Source organism: Alosa alosa, chromosome 6 (assembly GCF_017589495.1).
Source record: "Alosa alosa isolate M-15738 ecotype Scorff River chromosome 6, AALO_Geno_1.1, whole genome shotgun sequence".
In the NCBI taxonomy this organism is placed as follows: Eukaryota; Metazoa; Chordata; class Actinopteri; order Clupeiformes; family Clupeidae; genus Alosa; species Alosa alosa.
In genome coordinates, this window is record NC_063194.1 from 31,300,891 (window position 1) to 31,313,325 (window position 12,435).

Here is a 12,435-nt window from a genome sequence, read left to right on the forward strand (position 1 = left end):
CAATTAATCTAGATTAATTCATTTCAAAATATGAGAAATTAGTTATTTTTTTTAATTGTTTGACAGCCCTAATAAAAACGTAAAATATTTAACTGCAGCAATTTACTAATGTAGCCTATGTGACGATTCTTCTCGTCACCATTTATTGTAATCATTAACCATGACCTTGGCTTCCCTTATGAGTCGCCACTGGCAGACAGCCTAATAAATTGTTTGCAGGCAAATCTGTGGCCTAACATAGTGAAATGCCATCAGTCAAATTAGTACTCATCCTTACAGTGGACACCGCAATTTGGAAAAACAATATAATTTTGTTGCTATGAGTGTCTTGTAGCTATCCGTTTATTACAGACTACTCAGGTATGCTCATGCATATATTTCACAGGTATGTGATGCATATATCGTAAAAAGATTTCAAGACAAAACCATTGAACATATTTTAATCTGTATTTATAAAAAAAAATACTGTAGATTAGATTGATGTGTTAAAATTATGATCGATAGTCTAATAATGGCATTATTAAGTGAAGAGTACCTGATGACTTGTTCAGGACTTGAAAAAGATTGGGACTTGGACATGGACTCGACTTGGCTTTGAGGTGCCTTGGACTTGGACCTCGACTTGCCCTTCTCTGTCTTTACTTGGGACTTGACTTGGACTTGACTGCTAAGACTTGGGACTTACTTGTGACTTGCCAAACAGTGACTTGGTCCCACCTCTGGTACAATCTCCTCTGCACTCTAGCTTCAATTTTATTCTACTGCTATAGCTGTAGCTCTGTATCTTAAACGTTATTGTTGCTTAAATGTATTGACAGACACAGTGGTAAGTCCTAGATATAATCTCCTCTGCACTGTAGCTTAAATGTTATTCTATTGCTGTAGCTATAGCTATGTTGCTCAACTGTTGTAAGTTGCTTGGATAAACTCATCTGCCAAATGAATAAATGTAAATGTAATGTAAATGTTTAATGACTGTATGGGCAACTTATGAGGTATTAATAATTCAATGTGTTGCAAAATCATTAAAACATGTCTTTCTTAAATGATAATGGTCAAGCTCATATTAATTTCAACATGAACAGATGAGCTTTTGCCATCAGGGTTTGTATTGTTAAATTTCTGTCTCTATCTTTCTGTCTATTTAGTTCTTTCCTTGTTACATTATGCTCGTTTCTGCCGCAAAATATTCAACCAGTTCGTTACCCAACTGATTAGGAATAAAAAACCACCAAACAACATTTTAATACTGAACACCACAGGGCACTTTTTATTGTTTTTTCTCTTTTCTCTCAGGTGTTGTGCTTTGAGAGGCTCTACTTTGTTGGGCTTATTTCCAGTGCTCTGCTGTTGCAGTGTGTTAATGCCTCTCATTTAGTCGCAGACATGGACTGGGAGGAGCTGGACGAGCTGACCACCTTGCCGTCCACAACCTCCTCCACGATGGTCACCACCTTGCGTGTTGTGGTCGATGAGGACGAGCAGGAGGTAGTGCTAAAGGGCAGACAAACAAATTATGGTTTAGTTTCAAGAGTCAACTGGGCGTTAGAATTACCGGAGGCAGGGGCGCCTGCAGGAATTAATGCTATGGTACGCACACTATGGTAATGCTATGGTACGCACACTATGGTAATGCTATGGTACGCACACCCATCCCCCCCCCCCCAGGAGAAAAAAAAAAAAACGTTCACGCGTGGACAGTATTTTTCCTTTAGGTTCGTGCATACATAGCATAACAACATCCACATGCAATAATGCAACAACAACGTCTACAATTACCTATTCATTTGGGCAACTTTATACATCCCTATACAGGCTAAAGCTACCTTTAGTTGTGTTGTAGCGTACTGTAATGTCTGGCTTTAAACAGCTGTAATGCAGTCGTTCTGACAAGCACACCAATTGCTTAGCCAACCTTGTTCTTGCCCATCTTGAATAGCTTGGAATAGCTTTGCTGCCTCCATCCTTTCTGTTTTCGTTGTTTACACTTGTGATATCCATGATGAGTATTGAGTTAGTGAATTAGCTCAACATTGTGTGCTGATAACCATATAGAAAGCCGAAAAAAAAGACAAGTAGCCTATCGTGCCTGCGTCGCGTATTCCTCTCAAACATGTATGCGTTAATTTTGAAGTGTTCACTAACTTTACTTAATAGAAAATTGTAAATAGCCTGATGGCATGCAACTAATGGGATACTGTGCATAGTTGGAAAGGTATGGTAGGCCAATTTGGTGTGAATATACACACACAAACGGTACATTTTCTCTCGTTGTTGAGTGATGGTAAGCACAGTGCATACGGACGTACACCTGCAGGCGCGCCTGAACGGAGGATTCATTATTGGAGCAGTTCAATTCAAATTAACTTTTGATGTATTTAAAGCAACATTAACAGTGCACATTATCTCAAGTCACTCTACAGAAACAACACAACTCTTTTCGGTAGTGTAAGTGTTATTCTATCAGTAATAAGAGGGCTTTTTGTGATAGGGTTTCACAGTTTGTACAACTGACCCATGAACTATAGATTAAATGGACAATCTTGCTAATTTCCCTTGCTCGTGGTCTTTTCCCCTCACCTGACAGCTTCTCCGTCCAGGAGTCTTCTGTACTCGGCGATCTCCATCTCCAGTCTGGTCTTGATGTCCAGGAGCATCTTGTATTCGTAGCCCTGGCGCTCGAGGTCAGCACGCAGCTGTGTGAGCTGTTCCTCCAGGCTGCTCACCTGCATCTGGTAGCCCCGAGCATGGACGAAGTAGCCTGTGTGTGTCTGCCAGAGTGCCTTCCAGCGACGCTTTCTGGGGAGAGCAAAAGACAAGAGTGATCAGAGGTTAGCTCAGATTAGCTGATTAGTGATTTTAGGTACTTTAGAGATTGTGTTTATAATACTTTGACTTGTTGAATGCTGCCTTTTTATTATTGTTTATGAGCATACAAGCAATTTTAAACCACTATCCAAAGCTTGTTGTTACTTCACATGGTAGTTGTTGTATGCTAGCCTATCATCCTAATTGCTTACCATGCTGAGCTGAGACTGAAGCTCAATTTCGAGCCCCTGCAGTGTGCGTTTGACTTCGTTGATTTCCGACCGTGACGTCTGCAGTACCTCTGTGCTGACGGCGACTTCCTTGTTCAGAGCCTCTGTCTGTTTGAACACAGCATGCGTAGCATGTCAATTACCACATTTAGGCAATTAATATCAAAAGATAGTGAACGTATACATTGATATCTTATACTGGATGTTCAGACTAACAGAGTATTATCCGGTGTACCTTGCTCTGGAACCACGATTCCAGCTCTCTGTTGTTCTTGGCGGCGACGGTCTCGTAGTGTTCACGGATCTCGGCCATGACCTTGGACAGGTCCTCCTGTGGTGCGGCATCAACCTCCACGTGAACCTGTCCCGTCATCTGTGCACGCATGGCCAGGAGCTCCTGAGAAGAGAACGAGACAAAAGAGCATTAGTGAGTTACACATACTTATAGGCAGTCATAATATACTGTGATATTCAGGGAACAGTTACATGTTACTGTGGAGGGCATGCCATTGCCTATAGAGACCCATAGTTCTAACTGTGTCTCTATGACATGTTTTAACTGTGTCTCTATGACACGTTCTAACTGTGTCTCTATGACACGTTTTAACTGTGTCATATCTAACTGTGTCTCTATGACATGTTCTAACTGTGTCTCGTTCTAACTGTGTCTCTATGACATGTTCTAACTGTGTCTCTATGACATGTTTTAACTGTGTCTCTATGACACATTCTAACTTTGTTTCTATGACATGTTCTCACCTCCTCATGGTTCTTCTTGAGGAAGATGAGTTCCTCCCTCAGGCCCTCGATCTGCATCTCCAGGTCGGAGCGGGCCATGGTCAGCTCATCCAGGACTTTCCTCAGGTTGGCGATGTCAGCCTCCACTGATTGCCTCATGGCGAGCTCGTTCTCATATCTGATCACAACCAAAACCATCCCATTAATTTATGAATGGACATGATAAAATCTTGTTATTTGTGTCATTCATTGTTCAGGAAAAGTCCTCGAATCTGGTCAGGATAAAGACAGAAAAGCCCAAACCTAACAACGTGTGTTGCCATTGTGTGACGTTTAGGATTAACTGATGGAAGTTAAGGAATGCAGCTGTTTCTAATTATGCTTTAATTAACCAAACTTGTCCCTAAATCCGGAATGGAATATGGAATTTTAAATTCTGGAATATAGAATACTTACTTGACTCTGAAGTCATCAGCAGCGAGCTTGGCGTTGTCAATGCTGAGGTAGATACCTCCATTGACACGGGTGGCATCCTGAATCTGCACGGACGAAAAAGAGAGACCATTAATACAAATGTCTTTGTTTAAGGATTAGAGTTGTTTGACATGCTCAGGGACATTACTCCTGTTGTGCAATAACACAGAGCAGCACATGGGCTCAAGTATATATTGAATATATTGAATATTCAATGCATTCCATGCATCTAATGATAAACATCATCTTCTTTTGACTATAATAAAGTACACTTGATAACAACCAATGGACTACTCTTTAGTTTAGTCAGCACATATGATTTCATTTCCATTCTAATATTAAACTTTGAGACTAAAAACTATTATTAAAAGTACATTTATTGTAGTGGGCACTTGCATGCATTAACAGACATGTCATGCAGGTTGTTGACTGTATGACACACTAATGTGTGAAACCAAACAGCGGCCATGGACATGCAAACGTACCTTGGCCTGGAGGTCGCTGATGGTGACATGGAAGGCAGTGTAGTCACGGGCAGTGGGGGATGTCTTGCTCTCCAGGAACTTTCTGATCTTCAGCTCCATCTCTGCGTTGGCCTTCTCTAGGGGCGCACCTTCTCCAGGTAGGAGGCCAGGCGGTCGCATTCTGCATGGTTGCCTTCGTTGGCGCCACGCCGTCGGAGAGCTGGAAGCCACCCCCGTAGCCGCCACCTGCGGAGAAGGAGCTGGACGCGCTGGAGATGCGCACGCCGGACCCTCCTGCACCCCCGTACACGCTGCCGGCACGCATGGCGCTTGGTGGTGCGGCCGAGGACATGGAGAGGCAACCGAGGACATGGAACCGCCGGCCCTCATGGAGCCCCCGGAGGAAGAGCTGGAGTAATACATGTCTGCTTGCCTGTCTGTCTGTATACGTGCAGGTGGGTGTGTTAGAGAGAGCGGCCCTGACTACTGAGAGGAGGGAGCAAGTGGAGAGGGGAAGATTCAGTCCGCCTTTTATAGTCCTGGAGAGGAGGGATGTGGGGTGGAGGTGTGGTAGTGTGTGTGTTGGGGGGGGGGGCACGCACACATATAGATCGCACAAAGACACACCCATGCTTTTATCCAGGGAAAGCAAGTAAATACTGGCATATATTGTCACACACACACACACACACACACACACACACACACACACCCACACCCGGAGGGTTGCCGGTTCGAGCCCCGACCAGTCGGCCGCGGCTGAAGTGCCCTTGAGCAAGGCACCTAACCCCTCACTGCTCCCCAAACGCCGCCGTTGAAGCAGGCAGCTCACTGCGCCGGGATTAGTGTGTGCTTCACTAATTCACCGATTGGGTTAAATGCAGAGACCAAATTTCCCTCACGGGATCAAAAAAGTATATCTACTTATACTTATACTTATACACACACCTTTAGCACAGATTATCACTCATGATCACACCCACACAAAGAATAAAGGCAGGTGTGGCAAGACTCTGTGTAAATCTTGACCAGTCTGACCAGATCTTTTACACACACAGAGACACACTTTCTCTCTCTCTCTCTCTCTCTCTCTCTCTCTCTCTCTCTCTTTCTCTCTCTCAATTCAATTCAAGTGAGCTTTATTAGCATGACAAATATTTTTGCATTGCCAAAGCAGAACATACATTTAGACATACATTTACATAGAGAATGCTTGGAATACAGTACATAGCAAATAGATAAACATCCAAGATTAACAAACAAGCTGGTGTGTGTGTGTGTGTGTGTGTGTGTGTGTGTGTGCATGCGTGCGTATGTGTGTGTGCGTGGCTGCGTGTATGTATGGTGTTTGTCTGTGTAATTATATGGATAGGTGCCATATAAAAGTAATGATTATTTAATTATTTTATTATTTAACCACTGTCCCTTGCCTTATGGCATTCGGTGATGTATTTGGCAGCAAGATTTGCTGTCTGTCCATGCTGTCCGAGTAAGACTGCCATTATTTCTTGTTGTTCTAGATTTCTGAACCCTGGGATTAGGCTTGTAAGCCTGTCAAAGTATGACTTACGTATAGTTGTATATTTCTCACAGTGAAGAAGAAAGTGCACCTCAGTCTCAACCTCACCTGTTATGCAGTGACCACATATTCTTTGCTCTCTTGGCAACCAGGATTTTCTCAGTCTGCCCTTTTCTATGGCTAGACTGTGGTCACTGAGTCTGTATTTGGTCAGGATCTGTCTCTGCTTTATATCTCTAACAGTAAAGAGATATTCTTCCAATTGGTATTCAGATTTTATTGACCGGTAACATTCTAACTTGCTTTGGTTTTTTTTGTCTCCTTTTGCCAATGTTCCAAATATTTTTCTTTAGATTCTTGAATGATCTTATTGGTGTTCAGTTTGAAAGCAGCACTTGTCTGAGAGAAGTTATTAATGTTTGTTAGGGGGAGATTAGTTAGTCTCAGTACAAGCTGACTCAGAGGACTCTTTTCAGGGTTCAGATCTTGAGTTTTTACTGCATTAAAATGCAGTGTGTCAGTGGGACTTGTTTGGAGATGCATCCAGAATTTGAGGGCTCTTTTTTGCATGTTGATGGCCAATGGGAATCTGCCTAGTTCTGCCCTGTATGCATTGTTTGGTGTTTTCTTTTGGATTTTTAAGATCAATCGGCAGAACTCTGCATGTACAGTAGGCTTTCTATAGGATGTTTGTCCCATCTAGTGTAGCTATGCTCACTGAGTGGACCCCATACCTCACTTCCGTACAGCGCAATGGGCTGGATTACACAGTCAAATATTTTGCACCAAATTTTAATAGGTATGTTTATGTTCCAGAAATTTCTTTTTATTGCATATAGGGCTCTGCGAGCTTTTTCTTTTAGTGCATTCACTGCTATGCTGAAACTCCCTGATGCAGTCATAATTAAGCCAAGGTAAGTGTGCTGCATCGTGTGTTCTAGGCATCTGCATCTGCTGCCTAGATTGAAATGGTATCTGTGTTCCTGACATCTGGGCTTCTTTAGGAAAATCATGATATTTGTCTTTTTTAGATTTACTGTCAGGGCCCAGTGCTGACAGTATTTCTCTAGCAGGTCCAGCTGCTGCTGTAGCCCCTGTGCAGTGGGAGACACCAGCACCAGGTCATCCGCATAGAGGAGGAATTTGATTTCTTTCTCATGTAGAGCAAGGCCAGGAGCTGTAGACTGGTCCAACTGCACCGCTAACTCATTGATGTAGATATTGAACAGTGTTGGACTGAGGCTACAGCCCTGCCTTACTCCTCTTTTTTGAGTGAAGGATTCTGTAATTCTGTCGCCAATTTTCACAGTGTTTTTGTTTTCAGAATACATTGTCTTTATTAACTGGTATACTTTACCCCCTACACCACTTTGTAAAAGTTTATAATATAATCCCTCATGCCAAATTGAATCAAATGCTTTTTTGAAATCAACAAAACAAGCAAATATTTTTCCTTTTTTTGTTTGGTTTACATGTTTAGTTATTAGGGTGTGGAGGCTGTAAATGTGGTCCGTAGTGCGGTAATTTGGGAGAAATCCGATTTGATTTTTGCTCAGGACATTGTGCTCCATAAGGAAGGTTACAATTTGATCATTGTGAATAGTGTTAAACAACTTCCCCAGACTACTGTTCACACAAATGCCTCTGAAATAATTAGTGTCCAATTTATCTCCACTCTTGTATATGGGTGTAATAAACCCTTGGCTCCAGATGTCAGGAAAATAGCCCGAACTTAAGGTGAGGTTGAATAGTTTGAGCATTGCTCTTTGCAGCTCAGGGGTGCTGTTTTTAATCATTTCCCCTCTAATATTATCAGGGCCGCAGGATTTTTTATTTTTCAGCTTTTTCATTTTGGATTCAAGTTCAATTTGAGTAATTGGGAAATCAAGTGGATTTTGGTTGTCCTTGACTGCCTTTTCAAGAGATTGTAATTTTGTCATGATCGTTTTGTAATTAGAATTTAATTCTTGGGGCGTAATGTCTTTGTATAAATTTTCAAAATGTTTTTTCCAGATTTCTCCATTTTGAATGGGTAGGTTTTGTGGTTTAGGTTTATTCAGATTGTTCCACATTTCCCAGAACTGATTGTTCTTAATTGATTCCTCAATTTTATTGAGGGTTTTGTTAGTGTGGTTAATTTTTTTCTGTCTTTTGTAGTGCTGTAGTGCAGCCATTTGTAGTGCTTCAGTGTTCCATGGTAGTCTTGTCGAATACATGCATGCTCGGGTTGGTGGTGTTTAAGGTTTGATAGATGTCTTAGTTTTTTCCTGAGTTGTTTACATTCATCATCAAACCATTTTTCTTCTCTTTTGTTATTTGTTTTTCTTTTGTGAGATGTTTGCATCCCATCTACATCTGCTGCTTTTAGAAATATTTCATTTAATTCATCAGTGGCTTTATTAACACCAGCTTTGCTGATTTCAAATGGTTTTGAATTGTAACATTCAATGCATTCTTTTAATTCTGGGGAGTTTAAAGCGTTAATAAAATGTCCTGGGCTGTCATGAGTCCATCTATATCTTTTGTTTAGTTTGAATAGTTTACTGGACTCAATTTTTGGCTGCTTTATGATTTTAAGGAAGATGTTAGTCTGGTTATGGTCTGATAGTGGAGTTTGCTGCCTGACAGTGAATGCTTTGAAGGAGGTGGGGTCCATGTCAGTGATTGCATAGTCAACTACACTAGCTCCAAGAGCTGAACAATACGTGAACCTCCCTAAAGAGTCCCCTCTGATCCTGCCATTAAGAATGTACAGACCTAAGGCTCGACAGAGGTGCACTAGCTCTTTTCCATTTTTGTTGACAGTATAGTCAAGGCTGTGTCTCATGGGTAAATTTTGGTGTGAAGTACAATTGGCTTTGATCAAACACATGGTTGTTACCTTGTGGGTCTACATAGTCTATTTCAGACCCGGTTCTGGCATTTAGGTCCCCACACAGCAGCACATTCCCCTGGGCCTGGAAATGGCTGATATCTGTGTAAAGGTTGTCCATGTATTCTTCCTCATAGTAGGGGGATTCTATTGGGGGGACATATATGGGACATAAGTATATGTCATTTACAGATATACCCGTGCTACTTTGTAGTTTTAGCCAACAGTGTGATTTGCCTAATTGCACTATAGAAATGTGTTTAGTGAGCTTTTCTTTTTACCACACCAAAATTCCACCAGAACTCCTGCCATGACGTATATTACTGTTTTTTAGGGAGGGAATTACAATTTCATTATATCCCTTGGGACAGTGGGTGGGTGTTTCTGTGCGGCACCATGTTTCAGTAAGAATAAGTATATCAACATTTTCAATACTTTTCAAAAACTCAGGTTGAGTGGTCTTACAACCAAAGGTAGAGGAGTAAAGTCCCTGGATATTCCAAAAACTGATATGAAATGAGCTCATCTCTCGTCAGCGGTCACGTCAAGAGCGTCCGACAGACTGAAGCCACGGCCGGCTGAAAGCCCCATTGAGGCAGTAGAGATGCGTACCCCGGTCCCACCGGCACCCCAATACTACACTACTTGGTGCTTTTATGCAGAAAATGAGGGAGGGGAGAGCAAGTGCTAAAGGGTAATTGCTACCCTGGATTAGTGTTGAGGCATCATCACACACACACACACACAGCCTCTCCTTTCACCCTCGAGCGAATATTTCAGTAGAACGAAACCTGTCGCGACACACATTGTGTGACCCAGCTGAGTATCTCGGGTCAGGTAAATAATGCGAGGAATCTCCAGTCACACAGATCCCTAAGACTGGCCCCTTCAGGCACAGATGTGTCCCAGACAGGCTATGGGGGGGGAATGAAACAATAATGACTGATCGACCAAAAAGTGGACTGAGGGGATAAAATGTAGACAGGCTAGTTTTCAGAGAGGTCCTCCGGGAGGCAGCCATGCAAACAAAGGGGCCCTAAGCTTCAGACTTCCCCTCCCAGAACAATACCTGCTCAGTTGCAGTGCAGGGTATTGATCTAGAACGTACATATGTCTGTTTACTTTGACATTATTGTTTAGATGTTAGCTTAACGGGTTAATATACATGTGTGACAGTAAGGATGCTCTCATATCCTTTGCTTAAACCAGCGTGTTGTTAGTCAGGACAGAGTGAAAGGGCCAAAAAATCAGACAATGTTGTTATTTTTCTCAATGCATTCAATGTCAGAAATCAGTAGTTACAGTAGCTCCAGGACCGTGATACATCTTGTTTTAATGTTAGCTTAAATGTTATGCTATTGTTGTAGCTGTAGCTCTGTAGCTTAAATGTTGACAGATACAGTGCTAAATCCCAGGTATAATCCAGACATGTGGACTCGAGTCACATGACTTGGACTCGAGTCAGACTCGAGTCATGATTTTAATGACTTCATACTCGACTTGATAAAATTCGGCATGACTTGCGACTCGACTTGGACTTTTCACTCGAGACTTGACTCGGACTTTGCCTCTTTAACTTGTAATGACTTGACAGGTCTCGAGTCAAAAAATGAATTTCCTGATCGTGGACCAGTCACCCCAGAGATGCTTTCACCTCATAGCGAAAAAACAAAATACACATAGTGGACACAAACATGCAGAGCACAGTGATCAGTGCTGCTGTTACCACCACGCATCACACACTGTGTGTAGGGCACCAAGAGACAGAGAAAGGACCAATAATAAATAAATATTAGCTTTTTACTGCAAACTGATTTGCATTTTTGTTAGAGAACATTTACAATGTCAAAATGTATCAACAGCATGTTACATAAGGATGATCCAACTTGAACGTATGCTAATGGGCCTACTCCATTTAATTGGAGAACTGCGTCTCCAGCGCTCGGGGAGAGAAACGTGGCCCATGAAAAATCATGAAGGAAATAAAGACGAGATTAGAGGAAATTGTTTATTTATCCGGTACTCACTACTGTTATAAACTGTGAGAGCCAGGGCACTTTGACATAGGCTGCAAATGGACAAGAATATGAAGAGTTGTCTTTGCTTTTGTGTAATGGAACTGGTGAGTCTTGAAGTCTTCAATAATTCGTTTACATGAAGCACATGATATTATGCCGATTGAAAACGCATTCCACGTAGCTAGGTGGCTACTGGCTATACCAGGCTCATAATTCACTTTTAATTGCAAACAGAAAATGTTTAGCAAGCATCATGTCATTACATGCTTTTTATTTCCAAAGGAATGAACGCTGTTTGTGCCAACTTAATATCATGCGTATCACATAATATTGTGCTATACATGTGGCACAAAAACAATGTTAGCGTTTGTGGACTAGGGCTAGCCATAGCTATATTTGAATGGAGCTGGTAAAAAAACATCATTAGGAGAATGTGTGGACAGTGGCACACAATGGGCTTAAAGTGACAGTGCACCTTTTACAAATGAGTTAAACAGCATCACATGTATAGTATTTAAGAAATGAATACTTTAAAACAAAATTACTTTGTCATTATATCCTTTAAATAAATAGAAGTGTTTTACTTTTACCTTTGTGGTTACTCAGTAATTTTGTGATTTATGCTGTATTTAATATGCCATATAAGAAGCTTTAATCACAATTAATCTAGATTAATTCATTTCAAAATATGAGAAATTAGTTATTTTTTTTTTAATTGTTTGACAGCCCTAATAAAAACGTAAAATATTTAACTGCAGCAATTTACTAATGTAGCCTATGTGACGATTCTTCGTCAGCATTTATTGTAATCATTAACCATGACCTTGGCTTCCCTTATGAGTCGCCACTGGCAGAACAGCCTAATAAATTGTTTGCAGGCAAATCTGTGGCCTAACATAGTGAAATGCCATCAGTCAAATTAGTACTCATTCCTTACAGTGGACACCGCAATTTGGAAAAACAATATAATTTTGCTGCTATGAGTGTCTTGTAGCTATCCGTTTAATTACAGACTACTCAGGTATGCTCATGGTATATTTCATGTATCGCATATTTCATAAAAGATTTCAAGACAAAACCATTGAACATATTTTAATCTGTATTTATAAAAAAAAAAATAATGTAGATTAGATTGATGTGTTAAAATTATGATCGATAGTCTAATAATGGCATTATTAAGTGAAGAGTACCTGATGACTTGTTCAGGACTTGAAAAAGATTAGGACTTGGACTTGGACTCGACTTGGCTTTGAGGTGCCTTGGACTTGGACTCGACTTGCCCTTCTCTGTCTTTACTTGGGACTTGACTTGG

At 41.2% G+C, this 12,435-nt stretch overlaps 1 protein-coding gene across 1 annotated transcript; it reads right to left on the minus strand.

Moving 5' to 3' along the window:
- Positions 1–1,241: 1,241 nt before the first annotated feature.
- LOC125296026 (keratin, type I cytoskeletal 13-like) lies at positions 1,242–5,039 on the minus strand. Its single transcript, XM_048245651.1, is given in 10 exon segments — positions 1,242–1,494; positions 2,581–2,760; positions 2,762–2,799; positions 3,021–3,146; positions 3,274–3,435; positions 3,798–3,954; positions 4,233–4,315; positions 4,736–4,857; positions 4,860–4,892; positions 4,895–5,039. Coding segments are annotated over 10 exon segments (1,170 nt in total). The 3' UTR covers positions 1,242–1,370.
- Positions 5,040–12,435: the final 7,396 nt, after the last annotated feature.